The following is a 22,682-nucleotide window of genomic DNA, read 5'->3' as shown; positions in this document are numbered from 1 at the left end:
GTGGCCTTGAGCAAATCTGTTAACTCAATTTCCCAATCTATAAACTAAAGGCTTTGAGCTGGATGATCTTGAAAGATAGGTCTCTTACAGTTTAAAAAAAAAATCTATGATTCATTCTCTTCAAACAAATCAAATAAGGGTTTCATTTCCTGAAGTGGATTTGTCAATGAAAGTTGAAATACCTAAATCCTTCCTGCCTAATAAAAGGACCAGCAAGTGGCTTCAGTGAATTTGCTGAAAAGCAATTTCTGCAGAAAGCTCTTCATGAAGGAAAGAAAGTTTAAATCACTTCACCCAGGCCTGTATTTTTTCTCTATACAGGGTTTTAACCATGTGATCAGCGTGGAGCCTGACCCTTTTCCAAAGTCACTTGGAAAACTGGGCTTTTTCTGTCTTGTTTATCTTTGGATGCTGGCATTCCTATCTTTGGAAGTTCTTCTGGGGGATTTACACCAATGAACTGAACGTAAAACTGTTGAACATGGCAGGGGATCTTCATATGTTTACGTCTTTACATTTCACCAAGATTATGAACTCAACAGGCAAGATCCTGTCTTATCGCGAGATGTGATTCTATGTAAAGAATAGGTTCTAAAGAAAATGTGTTGCCATTGCAAAGTCAGCATATTACATGGAAAAGGCCCCGGACAATACTTAAAAGATTCAAATCAGAGTAGCATAGTTGAGGTACACATGCCTCTACTTTCTTTTTCTAGAACCATGGCAGACATCATTAATCAGTCATGTCACTTTTTTCCTGCAAAGCTTATATGCAGCCTTCTTCTCCACACATTTGAGGAAGGTTACCATCAGAGATGGAATGTCAGTGGGGAAGTAATTTGCTATTCTGGACTTAGATTCTTGTTATAAGTCAGAGCCACACAGAGTCATTTAAGGCTGATCACTTAAACTTTCTGGACTTCCTTTATCTCCTCTGAATAGCAATAAACTACCTCCTGCCGTGCACAAAGGAGGATCAAAACGTATTCTGTAAGTGTGACTTGCCATTCAAAAGTCAAGAAATGGAGGAAATCCTGTTTGTTCATTAACTGACCCAAATGCCCAGCCTGCATCATGAGGCCCCAGTCACCCACTACTACAATTGGGGTGTGGACTGTTGGGGGGTCTACTACAGATGCCAACCTGTTGAGCTCAGAATGCACTGCGGACTAGGTTCTCCTAGGGCAGTGATCCTAAGATGTCTCCCGAACACAATAGGAGGCTGTGGGAACCTACAGTCCTGGCCCCAGGTGTCCTCCGTTCCTCTCACTGGGCATCTGAGTACGTGGGTGAGCTGGTTTGTGAGACATTAAGGCCTGGCTGATAATACCAGCAGTCCTTGCTGCTGTCTTAGTATTCACGGGCACTTAGCCAAGCCCTTTCACATGTCTTGTCTCATTTAACCTCACCAAAATCCTATGAAGAATGGACACCTTGTCATTGTTTTACAGATGTGGGAATGACGCTCTGGAAGTTAAATGACTTGCCCAAGGTCACACGGCCAAAGAGCGGCAGAGCCTGGACCCCAGTCTGGGTCTGTCTGTCTCCAAAGCCTGGACTTTTCACCACTTCTTGGCCTTTGTTGACCCCAGAAACTAGAAGGGTGACTGATCAAAATATTAAATCAGATAGTAAAGCTGTTCCATGTAGGCTTAAATGATTTAAAGTAGAAACAGATATATTGCTGCACATTCTTTCAACATTTCTTTTCCCGGAGTTGTTTACAATCACCACCAGTCCCCTCCCAAAATCTGTCTACAAGCCGGCTTCTTTTGGGAGACATTCATTTTTAACCGTGTTGTTGTCTACCCTTACAGAGAGAGAGTAACAAACTGAATTGGAAAAATATGACCCTTGTGACTTGCAGCTGAGATACATTTTCTCATATACAGAAGTTGCATGACAACTTTCTGGGGAGGCAGGTCCCCAGAGACCTACTTAGAGAAAATGAATGGTGCTCGCGAAAGCCTGGCCAACTTCTCGAGGAGGTGGTGATTGAAGTTCATTAGTGAGAAGGAGGACCCGCATCACTCAGGCACATCCAGCTCTCGCAGATGGGCACCAGGTGCTGAACACCAGTCGGAGCTTCCAAAAAAGCGGATCTGCACTTCCTTTTGGAGTTGGTTAGAAGAAAATATTGCAGAGAAAGCATTCCAGGCAGGCTGGGAGGGGGTGAAGGTGTGAGTTAGAAACAGCCTGGAACCTGGGGTGTGTCGCTGCCAGGGTGTTTGGGGCTTCTCCTCTGGCAGGCGTCTCAGGAAGGAGTGGAGGGAGGTCGGTTGGCTCACTCTAATTCACCACGGGGCGGAACCCTGGGACACAGACCCAGGGTTGCAGTCTTGCATGAGGAAGTTCAACATTCGTACTATCGTGATTAGACTTTTTGGTTGGTGGGGTTTTCTCTGATAAACAGGGTATCTTTGCAATAGCTGTTCTATTTTTCCGTATTTACTGTTGCATAGAAAATGCTTTTGTAGAAGCACACGCGTCAATGATGTGTCCCACACATACATCAGTGAGGTCGTGCGTGTGAGTGCGCTCTGTATCACCTCGCAGCCAGCAGGTGCTCAATAAATGCGAGCTGTGCCCACTGTTACGCTCTCTGTGTTTCGCCTGGGGGCACTGGGGCGCGGCTGCCTTGCCCTGTGTCCAGCAGTAACTAGACTTGACCCAGGGTGTTCTGCCTCGTCCCACCTCTCCCCCAGTCAAAGCATCTCAGGGCCGGGGCCATGCTCTACTTACAGAATACAACTTGTAGCCCTTTGAGGGAGCAGCTGGGGCTGGACTAGAAGAGAAAAACGCATTGTTGGCCGCACAGCACAGGGTCCACTGATTTAACCAGTGTGTGCAGAAACCAAGACCCAGGGGGTTTGGGGAGGTGGGAGGAAGGCTGATTCATTCACTGAGGTGTGTCATCAAACCATGAAGGACAGCATCCCCCCAGGAGACGGTGAGCCTACCAATGATCTGAGCGGAGAGAGGCAACACTGCAGGTTGGCCTGAGGAAGAGAAGCCACAGCTCCCATTCTCTAAGAGGGTCCACATGCCAGACACTGTGTCTGTGCTTCTCCTGCCACTGACCCCTTTGAGGTGGGTGTGGTTATCCCAATGTCAAGGTTGACATCCCTGGTAGGACCCAAGGAAGACACTTTAAGCATTTAATTCTGGAAACAGGGAGAGATGTAGCAGTCATAAATTGAGCATATATTTATTGAGCTTTTTCTATTTACGTTCAAGTTCTTAGCCCTGGGAGTACTGTGGTGCCCACAAGAGAGGGGGTCTTATCTTCAAAGAGCTTAGAGTCAAGCAGCAGAGACAGACGGACAGGTATACACACACACACACACGCACACACGCACGCACACATGCACGCACCCCTCAAATTTGTGAGGTATGCTAAGAAGAAAGATAAGAGCATGCAGTGGGGTGCCTGGGTGGCTCAGACAGTTAAACGCCCAACTCTTGATTTTGGCTAAGGTCATGATGTCGGGGTCGTGAGATCAAGCCCTGTGTCAGGCTCTGCGTTCAGCAGGGAGTCTGCTTGAGATTTTCTCTCTCTCCCTTATCCCTCTGCCCCTCCCCCCTCAAATCGATAAATCTTAAAGAAAAAAATAAGAGCATGCACTAAAGACAGTAAAATAGAAAGAAAGTGCTAGTTGTATTTGGAGCAGGGGAGTAGTTATGGAGACATCGTCTCTGAAGAAGGGACACTTGAGGGGAGACCTGAAGGCAGGGAGGTGTTCATTGTGGGGAAGAGCAGCAGGGATGGCAGGTGTAGGGGCCCTAAGGCAGGAAGAGCTTGGCTTGGGAAAGGACTGAGAGGTTACCAGGCACTGTGGCTGGCGGGTGAGACAGTGGCTGATCCCCCAGGGTCCCGAGGGCCATGCAAAGGAGTTTGGAGCTTTTCCTTAATGCAATGGGAAGCCGTTATAGAGCTTGAAGCCAGGGAGTGGCATGGCCTGATTTATGTCTTGCAAAGATGGCTCTAGCTGCTGTGTAGAGAATGGATTGGGGGGGCAAGTGCGGGGAGGCTGTTACAGGTGATGGATGACGGTGACTTGGTTAGAATGGAGGCAGTGGAGATGGAGAGGCGTGGATGGCTCTGAGATGTAATTTGGAGATGGAATCGACAGGGCTTGGCAAGGAGGAGAGAGCAGAGCGTTCAAGGAGAGGGATGAGGGTGGGAGTGGGAGGGAGGGAGGCAGGGAGAAGGGCACAGTGAGCAGCATGGCCCGTCACTGACGGAGGCTGACAAGCAGCAGGGCCGTGGTCCCTCAGCTTCTGCCGAACCACTGAAGCCCATCTTGATCCCAACGCCCTTTGTGTCTTGTTACAGCAAAATGACGGACAGTTCACGGTGATCCAGCTGGTGGGGATGCTCAGGGGTATTGCCGCGGGCATGAAGTACCTGGCCGAGATGAACTATGTGCATCGGGACCTGGCTGCTAGGAACATCCTGGTCAACAGTAACCTGGTGTGCAAGGTGTCTGACTTTGGCCTTTCCCGCTACCTCCAGGATGACACCTCAGACCCTACCTACACCAGCTCCTTGGTGAGTCCTTCCTGGTATTCTTAGGTAAAAGCGTGGCATGAATAGAGAGTGGCTGCTCATGGCTGGGCTAGGGACCCGTGGCAGGGCACGGTGGGAGGGGCTGGGACCTGAACTTATCTCTCCACCGGGGGAGGCGGGTGCCAGATGGAGGAACAGTAGCAGCTGGTTGTCCAGGCAAGCATTTGGGCATAGGAACGGTCGGGCTATTCACCCTGAAGCCCTGGTGTTCCTTGACCAATGGGAAAAGGACATTTTGGAACAGGTGATCTGGGGCAATCCAGGCAGTTGGATGGTGGCATCAGAGACGTCCGTCAGCAGAAGTAGGTGCTGATGGGGTTGGGTTCTGTGTCACCAGGCAGACCCTTGGTGCCCTTCTCTTCTCCCTCTCTAGTGCTTCCTGTCAGTTAGAAGACAGACATCTACATAATAAGTACTCTTACATTTGCAGTTCCTGCCCAGCTTCCCCCTCCACAGTCCAAGCAGCTCCAATCACCTATGGCCAGTGCCCAGTTCACACAGTTCCAGTCAGAATGGTAACAGGTCCAAAGAAGAGCTCCTGGTTTGCTCCATTTCCCTCCCCAGTCTCTGCATCTCAGTGGTTGCAACAACTCAACTCATAACTGAAATCTGGGAATCAGCCTGGATTGCTCTCTGCCTCACCATCCGCGTCCAATCCCTCCGCAACTCCCATAGGTTCAAATAAAATCTGCCCCTTTCTTTCCTTCTCCACAGCCGTTACCCTATTGTCTTTCACCTGGTCCCTTCTAGTAGCTTCCTAACTGGTCTCCCTGCTTTCCTCTTGTCTCCTTACATCCACTCCCAATATATCATTATAAAAATAAAAACAATCCAGAGAAGGAAAGGGAAAAAAGGTAGCCAAGACACCACAACTGCCCTGAAGCAGGGGTCGGTAAACTTTCCCTTAAAGGCCATATAGTAAGTATTTTAGGCTTCGTTGGCCAAGAGGCAACACAGAGGATATTACGCAGATAAATATATAACCATTTAAAGTGTAACCCTTTAAAAAGGTATAAATACCATTCTTAGCTCATGGGCTATAAAAATCCAGGTGACCAGACCATAGTTTACCAACCCATGTCCTGAAGCGTCAATTTTACTAATTAGGTATGTCTCTTACCTCACTTTTCTCATTGTTCAAAATGTGAACATTTTTATTTTGTAAAAATGGGATCATCCTAAGCTCATTATTCTGTCCTGCGTGCCTGATGGGCATTCTTCCTGCCCAGCCGCATTTCTCAAAGTTTGTGAACATTTACACTCCGCCGGGAATGAATGGTGTCCGTCTTCTGACATCCTTACCAGCAGTGAAGGTAATCAATCTTTAAAAATCTGCCAATCCAAAGATGAAAAGTGATACTTCATTTTGTTTAAGTTGGCGCTTTCAACTGCTAGATATACGACTATACTGTCTTTTCACATGGTTCCTGGGATGCATGTTTCCTCTTCTGTTAATTATCTGTATGTGTCTTTACCTATTTTTCTATTGGGTTGTTTGTCAGTTTCTTAGAAATTTATAGGAAGTCTTTTTATATTAGGGATGTTAACCCTTTGTCTCAGCTTATGATACAATTAGTTCCTCTTCGCCCATCTGTTGTTGTTTTGCTATTGTTGGTGATATCCTTTGGATTCCCAAAGTGGTTAATATTCATAGAGTCAGTAATATGCATCTCTTCTCTCTATGTCTTCTTGGGTTTTCTGGTTTATTTAAAAATTTCTCTTCATTCCAAGGTTATAAAGTGCTTTTTAAAGTTTTCTGTACTCTCTCACTGGAGGTTTCGCTCTATATTTAAATATTAAGTACACCTGAAATTTATTTATTCTTCCCAAGATTTAATTTTGAAAATTTTCAAGCATACAGAGAACTTGATAGAATTTACAGAGGATAGCCATTGACCCACCACCTAGGTTTTAGAATTAATATCGTGCTACGTCTGATTTATTATATAACTACCCATCTGATCTGTCCCTCTGTCCATTCTTCACTCCATCTTGTTTTGTTGATGCATTTCCAGATTTCATGTCGCTGTTGGCCATCTTTATATATGTCTTCTTTGGAAAAATATCTATTCAGATACTTTGCCCGTTTTTAAATCAGGTTGTTTGTTGTTAGTGGGTTACTTGAGTTCTATATAGTTTAGATATTAACCCATTATTGGATATATGATTTGCAAATATCTTCTCCCATTCAGTAGCCTGCCTTTTCATTTTGGTGATGGTGTCTTTCGCTATGCAGAGGCTTTTTAGTTTGATGTGGTCCCACTTGTTATTCCTGTTTTTGTGTCCCTTGCCTTTGGTGCCAGGTGCAATACAAAACTTTGCTAAGATGAATGTTAAGGAGCTTACCATCGATTTTCTTCTAGGAGTTCTTTAGTTCTAGGTCTTACATTCAAGTCTTTAATCCATTTTGAGTGGATTTTTGTATAAGGTATAAGAAATGGTTCAATTTCATTCTTTTGTCTATAGCTGTCCTGTTTTCCTAACACCCTTTATTGAAGAGACTGTCATTTCCTCATTGTATATTCTTTGCTCCTTTGTTGTAAGTTACTTACCAGATAGGCATGGGTTTATTTCTGGGCTCTCTATTCTGTTCCTGTTTTTATGTTTTTTATGCCAGTACCATACTATTTTGATTACTCTAGCTTTGCAGGGTTGTTGGAAATCAAAGACTATGATATCACTGGCTTTGTTTCTTTCCCCTCAAGATCATTTTAGCTATTTGAGTTTTCTTTGTGGTTCTATGCAAATTTTAGAATAATTTGTTCTAGTTCTGTAAAAAATGCCATTGGAATTTTGATAAGGATTGCCCTGAATCTGTAGATTGCTTTGGGTAGTACGGACGCCGTAACAATAGTAATTCTTCTGATCTATGAGCCTGGGTAACTTCCCGTTTATGTGTGTCTTCGTCACTTTCTGCGTCAGCCTCTTACAGTTTTCAGTGTACAGCTCTTTCACCTCCTTGGTTAAATTTATTCCTAAGTATTTTACTCTTTTTGACGTCATTGTAAATGGGATTGTTTTCATGATTTCTTTTTCTGATAATTTTTTATTAGTGTATAAAAATGCAACATATTTTTGTATATTAATTTTGTATCTTACAACTTTACTGAATTCAGTTATTAGTTCTAACAGCTTTTTGGTGAAACATTTAGGGTTTTCTATATAAAGTATTATGTCATCTGCAAATACAGTTTTACTTCTTCCTTTCTAATTTGGATGCCTCTTATTTCTTTTTCTTGCCTAATTCCCCTAGCTAGGACTTGCAATACTATGTTGAATAAAGATGAAAGTGGGCATTCTTGTCTTATTCCTGATCATAGAAGAAAAGTTTTTAGCTTTTCATCACTGGGTATGATATGAGTCATGGGCTTGTCATATATGGCCTGTATTATGGTGAGGTACGTTCCCTCTATACTTTGTTGAGAGTTTTCATCATAAATCGATGTTAACGTTTGTCAAATGCTTTCTCTGCATCTACTGAGATGATCATATGATTTTATCCTTCATTTTGTTAATGTCATGTATGATGTCCATTGACCTGTAGATGTTGAGCCATCCTTGCATCTCTGGAATAAATCCCCCTTGATCATAGTGTTTGATTCTTTCAATGTATTATTGAGTTTAGTTTGCTAATATCTTGTTGAGGATTTTTGCATCAAAATTCATCAGGAAGGGGTGCCTGGGTAGCTCAATTGGCTAAGCATCTGCCTTCGGCTCAGGTCATGATCCCAGGGTCCTGGGATCCAGCCCTGCATCGGGCTCTCTGCTCAACGGGACCTCTCCCTCTGCCTGTCACTCTGCCTACTTGTTCTCTCCCTCTCTCTGTCAAATAAATAAATGAAATCTTTAATCGAAAAAATTCATCAGGAATATTGGCTTGTAATTTTTTTTATGGTGTCTTTGGTTTTTGTACAAGGGTAATGCCAACCTTGTAAAATGAGCTTAGAAGTGTTCCCTGCAATTTTTTGAAAGAGGTTGAGAAAGATAGGTATTATGTCTTCTTCGAATGGTTGGTAGAATTCACCAGTGAAACCATCTAGTCCAGCACTTATATTAGTTGGGAAGTTTTTGATTGCTGATACAATCTCCTCACTAGTAATCAGTCTATTCAGATTTTCTGTTTCTTCATGATTCAGTCTTAGAAGATGGTAAAGTCTTTATTTCTTCTAGGTTGTCCAATTTGTTGGTGTATAATTATTCATAGCACTTATGACTTTTTGTTTTCTGAGGTATGAGTTATAACTTCTCTTTCATTTCTGGTTTATTTTATTTGAGACCCCTCTCTTTTTTTCTTGGTGAGTCTAGTGAAACATTTGTCGATTTTGCTTATCTTTTCAAAGAATCAGCTCTTAGTTTCATTGATATTTTCTATTGTGTTCCCAATCTCTATTTCATTTCTTTATGCTCTGATCTTTATTATTTCCTTCCTTCTACTAGTTATGGGTTTCATTGGTTCTTCTTTTTCTATTTCCTTTAGGTGTGATGTTAAGTTGTTATTTGAGATTTCTCTTGTTTCTTAAGTTAGGCCTTTATTGCTATGAACTTCCCTCTTAGAACCACTTTTGCTGTATCCCAGAGATTTTGGTAAGAAATGAATAAGTCTTAATTGTACATCTTAGAGTTTTAAAGAATGCATACAACTGTGTAACCAAAACTCCTGTCAAGATACAGAACATTGCCATCACACTGGGAAGTTCCCTCGTAACCATCCCCATTCCGTTCTCATCCCTACCCGACATTCAGAGGAAACCACTGTTCTGATTCTTTTTACAAACATAGGTTTGTGTTGCCTGTTCTAGAACTTCACATAGTGGAATCAGACAGCACATGCTCTTTGTGTCTGGCTGCAGGCTGTGAGATTCATTCGTATTGTTGTGTGCAGCAATTTGTTCCAATTTATTATAGTAGTTCATTGTTTATGTATCTATTCTTTTGTTGATAGACACAAGGGCTATTCTCAAACTTGTTTTTGAGTATGTATTAGGATGTATATGTATATTTTTACCCTGTTTTCATGCAGGTGAATAGATAATTATGTCAATACCATGTATTAAATATATCATCCATATTTTATTGAATCACTTGTCATCCTTATCATATGTTAAGTTGCTTATAGGAACTATGTTTTTTTAAATTTAAATTCAATTAGCCAACATATAGTACACCGTTAGTTTCAGATGTAGAGTTCAGTTATTCATCAGTTGCACGAGCACTGGGTGAACTATGTTTTGATTCTCAATTCCACTCCATTGATCTATTTCTTTATCCTATGCCCAACCATATTGTTCTGATTGTGATAACTTTAGTGCAAGTTTTACTATATGTATTGTTTTGATTATAATAACTTTAGCAACAGTTTTACTGTTTGGATAAAGTAAGTTATCCTTCATTATTCCTTAAAAAGAACTTTGTTGGCTGTTCTCAAATATCTTTTCTTTCACGTGTAATTTAAAATCACTTTTTCCCATTCTAAAACCTGTGCACATCCACGTGCACTCACAGTTGGAGTTTGAATGGAACTTTATACTACTTTTGAAAGGACTGACATTTTAATGGCTGGGAATCACCTAAATCATGTGAACCAAACATTTACATGCCTTGTATTTCAAGTGTTTGAGGTAGAGGATTCCCCGCATGATTTTCTTGTATACATTAGTTAGGTCATTTCTCGTGGGTTTTGCTTTTCTTCTAAATGATGAAGCTTACCAACTCCAAGACCTAAGAGCTCTCAGGATTCTTCACAGTCATTATGTTCACCTGCCTCACTCTATTTATCATATTATTTCTCCAGGCTTTGCTTTTTATCCAAAACAGAAACAAATAACATGTTTGCTGATCAAACAGTTTGTTTTTCTAGAAATACAAAGAATGTGTTCATGCGAAAGGTGTTTATTCAGCATCTACTATGTGCCAGTACTGCTCACAGGCTAGAGACACAATCATGACCAAAAGGAAACATTGTTACTACTCTCACATCACTCACAGGTTAATGAGGAAAAGAGACACATACACAAATAAGTGCAAATTTATCAGTTATGATAAGAGCTATTATGTTCTGTGAGAACATGAATAAAACAATAAATAACAATATAATCTGACCTTATCTAGCAGAATTAAGGAGGGCTTCCAGAAGAGGAGGTGGTGCTCCAGCAGAGATTTGAAGAATAAGTCACCCAAATGAAAGGAGTGGGTTAGAACACTGAGAGATATAAATAGCACATACAAAGGCCCTGTGGCAAGAGAGAAAGTGGAACATTAGAGGAGCTCAAAGAGAGCCCCTATGCCTAGAATTTGGAAAAAGAGGAAGAAAGTGGCCAAGGAGGTCAGCAGCAGCCTCTTGGACCCTTGTGATGGAATTTAGGGCCTGAGAGCAATGGGAAGTCATTCAGGGCTGTGTGTGTGTGTGTGTGTGTGTGTGTGCGCATACATAGATACGCATGACCCAAGGGTGATGAATTTGCATTAAAAAAAATAACCTGGCTTGTCTCTTGCCTTTCCCTTCTAATCTCTTTTTCTCCCTTCTTTCAAAACAAAGCAAAACGGAACAAAATTCTTGATTGGCTTCCTTCCTTTAATCTTTCCCCAAAAAGCCCCTTGGCAGGCCCAATGAAGGTAGATGTCTTGAACAAGGGAGACATCCCTAGCAGGTTCCTAGACCCATCTGTGAGGGAGCTAGCAGCCCAGCAAGGTTGGGAAATTAGCTATTTACAGGGAGATTGAGAAATATATTAGAGATAATGGGAGCTGTTGGAAAAGGAGGTACAAATATGGAAAACATCAAAATTAGAATGAATTATGTGTTGTTGAATCGGAATTGAAAGCATTGGTGTGAACTTGGGGTTTTTAATATATAAAGAGGTAGAGGAAAAAATGCAGGCTGAGAGTGCCTCAAAGCAATGACACCACATACAATACAATCACCTGTATGTAGAACTCGTGAAATTGCTCCACATCTTCCTGAGGCTCTGTTCATTATTTTCCCCAATTTTGCCTCTCTGTTCCTTACAACTATCTTTAAGTTCATTGATTCTTTCATTTGCCATCTCCATTTTACTAAAAGAAAGTTCCTCTAGTGATTTTTTTCTGATTTTATCTTTTTTAGCTTTACGATTGCTTCTTAATCTTTCTTTTATAATTTCCAATTCTCAAGTGGGGTGTTATATCTTTTTATGCATCATAAGCATAGTTTTCTTTACCTCATTGAGCATAGCTATAATGGCTGCTTTAAAGCTGAGGTCATCCTGAGGTTAGCATCTTTGTTTCCCATGCAAATGGGTCACATTTCCCTGGTTCTTTGTATGTCTAGTAGTTTTGGATTATATACATTATGAATGTTCTGTTGTAGAGCCTCTGGGAGCCGTTACAATGATCCAAACGGTGTTGATGCTTCTGATTTAACCGGAAGTTAACTGGACGAGACTCGACCTGCAAACCGTCATGTCTGCAGCAGGCAACAGCTCAGATTTCAGTTCCTGTGGTTTTCAGTCGGCCTCATACAGGCATGATTCAGGGTCAGCCAGAGAATCAGGAAAAGTTCATACCCAGAATTTGGGATTCCCTCTTCCTGGCTTTCTTGTTTCCAGGGAGTCCCCATCCACCCAACCCCCAACTCTCCAGCCTCCTTGATTATCCTGGGCTCCTTCCCTTGGTTCTTCCAGCCAAAAAGGGGGTGGGATTTTCAACTGGAGTTTTAGCCACGGGGCAGACCATCCTCAGAGCAAAGTTGTAAAAGGTGAAACTCGCCTTGTGCTTTTCACTTGCTGGAATGCTCAGATAGTTTCCTTTATGTTTTCCCTCTTATCTCCTTTTCTCATCTCTTCTATTTTGTTGTTACTCACTGGAGAGTCTGGTTGTTGGAAGCATAACCCCCCCACACCAACAGGGGAACCTTCTGCTCGTTACCCTGAATCAGCAGTCCTGTAAAACAGTCCTTAAGACCTCTGTATTCCATCTTAATTCCCCTATTTCATGCAGTCCTTTCAAGACGTTTTTAACGTCATCATCTCCTAATACATCTTGTTTTACTTTATAAGTGAAGCCTCATTAATAGTTATTAAAGTTTTCTAGTTTTCCCTACTTGGCCCTCAGCTTTCATCTCTCATTCTGTCTTAATTCTCCACCATACTTTTCCCCAGGTCTTCCTTCTCTAAATTGCTATTTCTAGCCCCAGGATCATTTCCTTCCCATCAGGCTCCTGGAATAATGAACAGATAGAATTTGTTCCTTTGTGCTTTCTTACGGTTGGAATAAACCCACTAAACTAAGGAGGATTTCTGAGTTACTGCTGGTAACTTCCCGCCTTTTAAGAGAAGCAGATACGTGAGCTAAGCTGGGCTTTAATATCGGTATGACTTACAGAACATTTCTGAATCCTGGAATGGGTGTTCACATTCACATTCCCATATGTCTTGTTTTGCCCGGCCAGCCATAACCAAATACCATGGTCTAGGGGGCTTGAACAGCAGACCCTTATTTGTCACAGTTCTTCTGGAGCCTGGACAGTCTAAGATCAAGGTTCTGGCAGATTTGGTTCCTGGTGAGAGTCCTCTCACTGGCTTGCAGATGGTCACCTTCTCCCTGTATCCTCATTTTGCAGAAAGAGCAAGAACTCTGGTCTCCCTTCTTCTTCTTCTAAGGACACTGATTCCATCACAGGGATCCTGCCCTCGTGACCTCATCTAAACCTAACAACCTCCCCAAGGCCCTACCTCCAAACACCATCACATCAGGGGTAGGGTTTCAGCACATACATTTTGGGAGGACACCAGCCTCCCAACTATGCTTGCGTTACAGACCAGTTCTCAAGATTTGACTTCAGAGGTCACATTCTGGTTATTACTGGTCCTGTCTTCTGTTACCAAGAGGAAAAAAAGGCACGCATGTACCAGGAAAGGTGCCACATCTTGGATTAACTCTTTGTATTGGGGGCTCCCGTGCACACTCACAAACCCGATCTTCACCCTTTCTCAGCTCACAGTGGTGGACAGAGCCCCAACAGGATAGCACAGATCTTCTCGGCGTGGTGACTTTTTGTTGGTTAAGTCCAAAGCTATACTCTAGCAGGTCTCGTTTTCCCTTCTCATCAGGAGGAAGAGGCCCCATCCAGTCCCTTTGTGAGCAAAATCTTCCCTTCTTAGTATTCAGCCAGGTTCCTTCTGCCAAAGTAGTGTCAACTCTCCCATCCTTCAGAGCCCCAGGCTGTCTCTCTGAGAAGTCTCCAGCCTTGCGCTGTGCCTTCCCTTGGCCCTGCTCCCCGCAGTCCTCCCTGTTTCATCATGAACTGCGCTCTGTCTTCAAGGCGCCTCTGATCTCCCTCAGCCCCTTCCCCTTTATTCCTCCTGCTGCTCCTTCCTCTTGTCTCAGGCCCGGGCTCCTCCCACATCCTGTGTTTCTGCAGCTTCTGATTCTTTCTGCCTTCCAAGCCCGCCAGTCCCTCCTTCTCCTTGTTTTCTCTCTTCTAATGTCTGCTGGCATTCTCTACCCCCTCTGCCTCCTCTGTAAACCTCAAACAGAGCTGTTCCTTGGGCATCTGCCCCTCCTGGCTGGAGACAGAAGCCATCTTCTCAAGACGACTTCTCAGGGCGCCCGAGGGGATCACCTTTGTCCTTCCACGATGGTTGTCCCCTTGCCAGAGCTTTTGTACCTGCTGCGGGGCCTGCTGTGCCCCTCCTTCCCCACACTGACTGCCTGGACTAGCTCAGGACAGCTCGGCTGTTGCACTTCCTCTAGAATCTGCCCCATCTGTGTCAGACTCCTTTCCGGCACTGCTTTGGGCCCTCGGCTTGGAGGGTCCATCCTCGCCACGGGACAAGGGACGGCCTCTCCTGGAGGGCAATCCCTGTGAGCACCTGGCCCCATGGCTCATCCTCAACCTGCTGGAGAAAATCAGTCCTGCCCCTCATGTGCTCTGCAGAGGCCCTTGTTCCCCTGTGATGAATTTCAGTCACCCCAGGTCATGGTGGAGGCAGGACCTTGTCTCCTCTGCCCCCATTATTCCCATGAATTACTGTCTAGGCTGCAGCCTCCATCCTCCCTGTGTTTCTGGGGAACAGCATCTGTTCCAGCCACAATTGGTTCCGTGCTGAAATCTGTAGGGCCTTTGCTTTCACAGAGAATTTTACCTTTATTCTATGACATTATGCTGCCCATTTGAGTCCTACCTTCAGCAATGTCAGCTGGGAAAGGGCAAAAAGACCCTCTCTAGAACTTTCTTGCTCTCTGGCATGGCAGAATAGTTCTTTGGCATGATAGGAAGAATGCGGGACTTGCATTCAAACTGTGCTCTGTAAATGTGGCCTTAGGTCTCCTCATCCACCAAATGGGGTTTGTGAGAATTTGTGACATTCGTAAGACCCCCATGTGTGGGGGCGCCTGGGTGGTTCAGTAGTTAAGCGTCTGCCTTTGGCTCAGGTGTGATCCCGGGGTCCTGGGATCGAGCCCCGCATCGGGCTTCCTGCTCTGCTGGGAGCCTGCTTCTTCCTCTCCCATTCCCCCTGCTTGTATTCCCTCTCTCACTGGCTGTCTCTCTCTCTCTCTCTGTCAAATAAATAAATAAAATCTTAAAAAAAAAAAAAAAGACACCATGTGGTAAACCGGAAACAATCCCCAGTCCAGGTCCTGCCCTGGTCACAGCTTATGTGACCCTTGTGCTTGCTGCCATGAGTGCTTTCCATGCTCTCAGGACCCAGACCCCATGGAAGACACACACAGACGGACATCCTCAAGGATGACTGGTAAAAAAAATCCTCTAACTTTCCCTATTCTTAGTCACTCCAAAACAGAAAACAATAAAGCAGAGAGTCTCCAGAATCCCAGGAAAAGGTGACACTCAAAAAAGACAATTAAGGGCCCTTGGGATGGGATCACCGTGGAAGGATTTTGAAGAAAACTTCTCAGGAGAGAGCAGGAGGAAAGGCTGCCGAGTTACTGTGTCCCTTACCACGGCTGTGTCCACACTCACTGTGCACCAGAAGCTCCGGAGAGCTTGTGAAAGCACAGATTTCCGGGCCCCACCTCCAGGGTTTCGGATCTGAGGTCTGAGGCAGGGCCCAGGAAGCGCACGCACGCAGGCACCCGATAATGCTGCTGCCACCACTCTGCGACCGCGCTTGGACAGCCAAGGCGCGAGGCTACTTGAGGGCGCGTACGTTTACTTCACATACTTGCATTGCAAGAAATGTCAGTTATTTTTCAAAAAGCCAAGCCAGTCTGACAGAGTCCTCATCTTGTTAGACTGGAAAACGAAATGTATTTCCTTCATCTTGGAGCTCTCCCTCCCACCCCAACGCCAGGGGAGTGTGAAGACCCCAGGGCCACATGTAGACACTGTGTCTCTGCATAGTCTGGAGCCCCTATCCCTCTGGCCCAGTGTCACCTTTGTCTGAGGAGGCGGGGAAGGCACGGTTCCGGCAGAGCTCCCCACCACAGAGCCCCCCGCCAGCACCTGCTTCCAGGGCTCAAGACCCTCACTCTGACCCTGCCACTTAGCAGTTCCCAGTTCCTGAAGCCTGGACCCCTCTCCCATTCATCAGCTGCTTTGGAAGAAACACAAAACAAAACAAAAGGTATTAAATCAGCCCTAGAGATCCTGCAGTTGGTATTAAAGAGTTGGAGTCAGATCTATGATTACCCTAGGTCTGGACATTGTTCCATTCCATAAAATAGAAATCATGTAAATTAACAGCTCAGTCATATTCACCGTCACGGTCATCAGTGACATGGCTGCGCATGAAGCGGGGTTGAACCCAGAGGGGGTTTTCTTGCATTGTGTTTGTTTAGCCCCCATCTTTTATAAGTAAATAAGCACTTAAGGAAGGGAGATAGTTCAGGGCGCCCGAGGGGATCACCCAAGTCTGGGATGGAGAGTTCCTATCTCTCTAGGGAACTGGCCGGAGTCTTTCAAAGGGGGAATCCACAGAGAAAAGATGGAGGGGATCAAAGCCTCAGCCTCATGCCAGGCTCTGAGCCCGACGTGCTCAGAAGTGGTGCTGTGAACAGTCTGAGCCTCCTTCTCGTTAACAGAGGCCAGAGGAGTGGTGGGCCTGCCTCACTGTGCCCTGGAACAGCAGGGGGCCGAGGGCAGAGCTGGGAGCACAGGGGTCTCCCTGCCCGGGCTGCCGAGACTGGCTGCGCCACCAGGGGCCAGCAGTGCCACTCACAGCCCTCCCGGGGGACAAACGGGCTAGGCGTCTCTGTGGTGAGGACAAGGAAGACTGCATTTTCCTACAGCCCGTGCTGAGCGGCTCCCATCAGCAGCACGCACAGGGAAGGCACACGTGCACGCGCATGCGCACACACACGCATCACGCACACGCAGGTAGCGCGGTATACACACACAGATGCACAAAGGCGCAGTCGGAGACACACAGAGAAATGCCGTACACACCCTGGACTCCCCAGGGGCAGACGCACGCAGACACAAACCTAAGCCGGTGCAGGGTGATAGATGGCTGGGCGCTTTCCTTTGTTACCGCTGAGGAGTGGGTTCAGTCCTATCGTACTGTTCTAGATTGTTTTTTTTCTTACAATATACCTAATACTTAAAAAGTGCAAAGAAAGCAGGAAATTATCTTGAAGATAATCCTTCCTGCGGGGCTGCAGGAGAAAGCCCCTCTGGCTGCACTTGGCAGAGCCAGCTTGACGACTCTGCTGCTAGGTGGGTATCCGTCTGTCTGACAAGTGTCAGCGCAGGCGGGCACCTTTGACCTTCTGAAAGAGGCAGGTTTGTCGGCTCTCAGTCCCGCGGCCCCAGGTGCAGCTCTGCTTCCCCCCACAGTTCCAGGCGGTTTTTACATTTAAATCCTGCTTCTCTCCTCCCTGTCTGATCCACGTCCTCCCTCACGAGGCCGTTTTCAAATTATGATTCCTCGCTCTTCTTTCAATCATCAAGCTTGGGTAACAGGCTATCTCTTGGGTGGATGGAAAGTAGAGAGGAATGAAGACAAGCAAGGGGAGGAGGGGAGACCCTTTAATTGCAGCCAGAATAAAACCGAGTCCTGGTCCCCTGGAAATTCTTCCATAGCATTAATTAAGCCAAAGGAGGAATCATTCAAATGCCATTCTACCGCAAGGTCTGCAGCTCAGATAATTCTTCTTCCGGGAGTCCTGCCTCCTCCTTGCTCTGATATCTCTCCCGGGTCACTTTGTCACCAGATGCTCAGTTAGGGATATCAGGCCCTGACTGAGATGCCCTTTTGAAAAAGACTCAGCATAATTATTATTAGTAAGGCCAGTATATTATTAGCACGAGTGAGATCGGGATGGGATTTCAGAGCCCCCGAGGGCTGGAGTGAGGCACGAGTCAGGTTTCTTGGGAGCGCATCTCTCTGCTTTGAGCCTGGTGTGCCGGGCCAGGCAGGCCAAGCCTTCTGCCCTCTGGGCCTGTCACCATGCCTGTCATCACAGAGGAGGGGCCCATGCAGTGCCTCCAATAGCTATTCTCCCAGCCACCACATTTTAGTGAAGCACTTAGTATGTGCAAAGCACAGCAGTTAACCACACACACAGTTCCCAAGCTCCTTGCATTTCCTTCCTGGCAAAAAAAAAAAAAAAAGGACATGAAACAGCTAATCAAGCAATTAGCCATGTAATTATAATTACATACTGTGGGGAAGTACGTATCAAGTATGTATCCTTGGACCCCAAGGAAGTAACCCTTGGGCTGAAACCCAAGGATAGAGAGGAGAGAATTTGGCAGACTGTATGACCAGGGCCTCTTGGGGACTGTCTCATGGGGACTGTCCCCAAGCTGGACACAGCAAGGACAGAGTGTGGAAGAGAGGAGGCTGTTGGCCAAGGAGGAACAATGCTCCTGTAGGAATAGCTGCAGGGTGTTGGGGAAATGGCAAGCAGGGGTGAGACAGCACCGAGGAGTAGGGACTGTGTGAACCACCCAGGTGGGCCCACAGTAGCTTTGACCCAACCTGTGAACTCTGGGATTCTAGGAAGAGAGGAAGAACCAGAAATAAGACCCCAGTCACCACTGTCTTCAGGGATTGGGCTGGGGAGCCCTGTGCAGAAATGCAGTATTGAACTGTGAGGGTGCCTGGTGTGAAGCACTCCCAGCAGAGGTAGTGAGCCAGCCTTCACCTTCTCAACAGAGGTTCCAATGAGAGTCAGTCAAGAGTCAATGAGCCAATCAATCAAGGGTCATTGATCTCTGGCAAGAGGCAAGGACCTGTGCTAGAGAAGGAAATAAACTTTACTTATTTTTAATATGTTGATTGGCAGTAGTATCTGTAAATCATTCAGTAAGAGGTAGGCTTATTTTCCTGATTCGGTGCTTAATAAGTAAAAGTGTGGAGCCCTAAGCTTAGAGGAAAGAGCTGGCTTTCAGCCGAGGTGAAAGGGGGATGGAGTAGACGCCCAGATGAGTTAGATAGGAGCTAAGCAGTAAAACTGGGCACATAAAAGGTACTCAGTGACTCAGTGGATGGATGGGTAAATGGATAAGGTTATTATGAGGGCTCAAGGGCTGAGCGTTTTCCAGAAAGAAGTAATAGCCTGATCAGAACTGAAAAGGTAAAAAAGTAGCTGGTGTGCTCACTGAACAGGCTGATCTGGCTGGTGTTGGGAAGGGGGTGTGCTCGCCAGTAAAATCTTGCTATGTTAGTCCTAGAAGGGCCCTGTTATCAGATGAATTGTATTCCCCCCAAAAAGATATGGGAGCCCTAACTTCCCCCGCCCCCATACTGGTGAATGGGACCTTACTTGGAAATAGGGTCTTTGCAGATGTAATTCAGTTAAGATGAGGTCATACTGGATGAAGGTGGACCCTAAAACCAATCATCAGTGTCCTTATAAGATGGGGGAAATTTAGACAGAGGCACACAGGGAGGAGATGGCCATGTAATGACAGGCGGAGATTGGAGGGATGAATCTCCAACCCCAGGAAGGGCAAGGATCTCCAGCAGACACCGCAAGCTGGAAAAGGCAAGGAAGGAATCTCCCCTACCGATTTCAGAGGGAGACAGGCCCCGCCAATGCCTTGATTTCAGACTTCTAGCCTACAGAACTGTGAGACAATAAATTTCTATTGTTTTAAGCCACCCAGTTTATGGTGCTGTGTTAACAGCAGCCCTAGCAAGCGCCTGTGAGTCCTAAGAGAACAACTCTACCCCTATCTCTGGACAGGTGGGCAGTCAGACTAGAAAGGATGGAATGTAGGACACGACATGAAGGGTCTTGAATGTACATCTGGAATTTACCCAGATTCAGGAGAATCTTATTGCATGACAATTAAGAAAAAGGTAAAAAAAAAAAAAAAAAAGACATTATAATCCTTGGTTGTTGAGTTCACTGGGACGTGGTGCGTCTTTGCAGGAACACTGCCTTCAAAGACCTGTGGTTCTAAGGGTTAAGTACCAGGGACTGCTCAAGTTTCAGAAGCCCTGACCAGCCCTGAGATTCTGGGAGTCTTTGCAAACCTCCCTCTAGTTCTTCAGGAGTCCTACCATTGTTAGACAAGTTGATTCGGAGGGGGGAGGTGCCCCAGCCTAATAGGGCCTTCTAATAGGGCTTGGCCTGTGAGCCCTTCGCAGGACAGAGCCGCCTCACCAAAGAGGCCTGTGGGTCTAGCAAATCTCCCTAACGTGAGGTGTTTATCCTGGAAAGGGAAACCAGGCCTTCGAGAGCACACAGAAGCGAGAGTGATTTTCTAAAGACCCCGTAGCTCAAAACCAGCACTGTCAAGGGCGAGCGTATTACAGTTCCTCTGGGAAAGCGGAATTCGAAATCTGAAGGCAGCCAAGACACTCTCATCCAGTACAGTTTACAGGTGCAGAGGTGAAAGGAAGTGAGAGTGGGGGCATAAGGGAGAGAGAAAGAAGAGCGAGCAGAGTGAGGAGGGAAGACTGGGAGGCCGCCTGATGGAAGGCCACTCACTAACTCGCTCCACAAATAGTCTAGCTGCAGGGAGCGGGGGGGGGATTGTGGAGGTGAAGATTTTATTTTAATCCTCCCCCAAAAGCATTCAAGTAAACCCTTTCCCTGGGAGAAAGTGAGAGAGTAAGAAAAAGGAAAAGGAGATTCTCCATGAAAAGATGCACATAGACCTCGACTAGTATTGCCACCTAGAGAATACATGCCATCTGGGTGTTTGATGAAAAGAAAAAGAAGAGTCCAAAGTCATGGATTCGGCTAGTGAGTTGCAAGCTGCTCGCCTCTCCTCCGTGGCCGGCTCTTTGCTTTGTTGGAGGCAAATAGCTCTTTTCTTGGTCGGCATTGGCTACCTTTTCAGAGTGACCTGTCAGGGCTTCATTCCTTTATTCTCTTGTGGCCAAGGAGCTGAGCAGTGGGGAGAGGGGAGCGAGGGGACCCAGCTGACCAGAGCAAGGCTGACCTTCTCTTCATTTATCATGTGAGAATTCTCCACGAAAATGCAAAGCCTCAGCCCAGCTGTGCCTGGGGTGGGCCTGCAACTTCACATCTTGCTGCTTCTCACCAGATGGGTCAAGGGGGCCTGCTTTTGTCCATGCACATTTTCTTACTTCATGTCTATCCCAGGTGCATATTTTGGGCGCGCGCCCCAGGGCTCTGACCCATGACTTAGCCCAGAGCGACCTTGGGGCCCCGACTTTAGGCTTCAGAATTTTTTGAAATTTCTCCTTTGGAAAGAAATTTGGCCTACCCCAGGGATCCTAGAAGATGGCAGGAAATCCAGGGCGACTCCACCCCAAATTGCCAAACGATGTGAGCTCATGGGCTTTTAAACCAACATCACTAATAAAATGGTATTAAATGGTTTTATGGTTAGATATTGTACCTGGAGCAATTAAAAGAGCAAAGGTTTGGCCAGGAAGTGCTGGGGTAGAAGAGGGAGGGGCTGGGTGAAAACGGGGGGAGGGGGGAACCCTACAGGGAGATGGGCCGGTGTGCCTCCTAAATTACTTTTTCCTATTAAACAATATGGTTCTATTATCTTAAAATGATAACTAGTATTCTACAGTAATTCTCAGTATTAGGAAGTTATTTTAGAAAATAAATAAGACACTATCATTCAAAAATCCATTATTCAGAGTTTTTTTGGTTGTTTATTTGTATTGGCTTTTCATACCCATTATCCTACCAGTAATCATTATCTTCAGTACAAACACACTAAAGTCATCCTTTCCTTGTTTTATTTTTCAATGTTTTCATCAAATTTCAAATCACATAGCATAATTCGGCCCAGTAGCTCTAATGACAATTTCAATGCACAGGACTTCACAGCACGTAATTCTGAAGGGTCGTCCCCACAGCAGTTATAAGGACAAGGATGAATTTTGAGCCAGAAAACATGGCTTGGGTCCTGGCTCTGGCAATTATTAACTTGGGGTAAGCCTCTCTGAGGCCCCGTTCCATTATCTGACGAATGGGAATAGTATATTATACTTGGTCTATATCACATTATTGTAAAGATCAAAGGAAAAATATTGTGTTGAAGGTGATTTAATAAATTTCTAAAGTCCTATAAAAATGTAACAAAAGTTATCATAAAAGCTGATGAAATAGAATAAATTATTCTTGATTTCAGTAAAACACATTTTTTCCCTGATTTGGGGCCAGGGAAGGGGAGGGGCAGGAATCTGTTCCAACAATACATGACATGCCAAATATAATTAGCAGTGTATGAACTAGTACCATTCAGTTAATAACGCAAGTGGCAGGATTTTAATCTAAAATCTAACCAGTGTAATACAAAGAACAGAAACTTGGATAGCAATGGGATCAAAACCCTCTGGCTTTGCTACTAACACACTGTATAACCTGTGTGAGGTATTTACTTCAGGAGCCTCAGCTTTCCAACCTGTAAAATGGGGATAAAAACCTACCTCTCAGTATGATTGTGAAAGTTGGATGAAATTCAGTAGTGCCCAACAGAGCAGCTGGTGCCTGGCGGATACTGGACAAATGTCCGTCTGCCCTCACCAACTCGAGGTGCCTCATGAAAATGGGAGTGGACAGGGACGCCTGAGTGGCTCAGTCAGTTAAGCATCTGCCTTCGGCTCGGGTCATGATCCCAGGGTCTTGGGAATGAGCCCCACATTGGGCTCCCTGCTCATGGGGAGCCTGCTTCTCCCTCTGCCCCTTCCCCTGCTTGTGCTCTCTCTCTCTCTCTCTTTCTCTCTCTCAA

General features: G+C 45.4%; 1 protein-coding gene across 1 annotated transcript in view; it reads left to right on the top strand.

Moving 5' to 3' along the window:
- Positions 1–22,682, top strand: part of EPHB1 (EPH receptor B1) — a 290,702-nt gene that overhangs the window by 239,176 nt on the left and 28,844 nt on the right. Inside the window, exon 11 of the mRNA XM_057316010.1 lies at positions 4,337–4,552. Within this exon, the coding sequence (XP_057171993.1) occupies positions 4,337–4,552 (216 nt within the window). The remainder of the gene's footprint in view (positions 1–4,336; positions 4,553–22,682) is intronic.

This window comes from Ursus arctos, unplaced genomic scaffold (genome assembly GCF_023065955.2).
Source record: "Ursus arctos isolate Adak ecotype North America unplaced genomic scaffold, UrsArc2.0 scaffold_20, whole genome shotgun sequence".
Taxonomy (NCBI): Eukaryota; Metazoa; Chordata; class Mammalia; order Carnivora; family Ursidae; genus Ursus; species Ursus arctos.
This window is presented reverse-complemented; position numbering and strand designations above follow the sequence as displayed.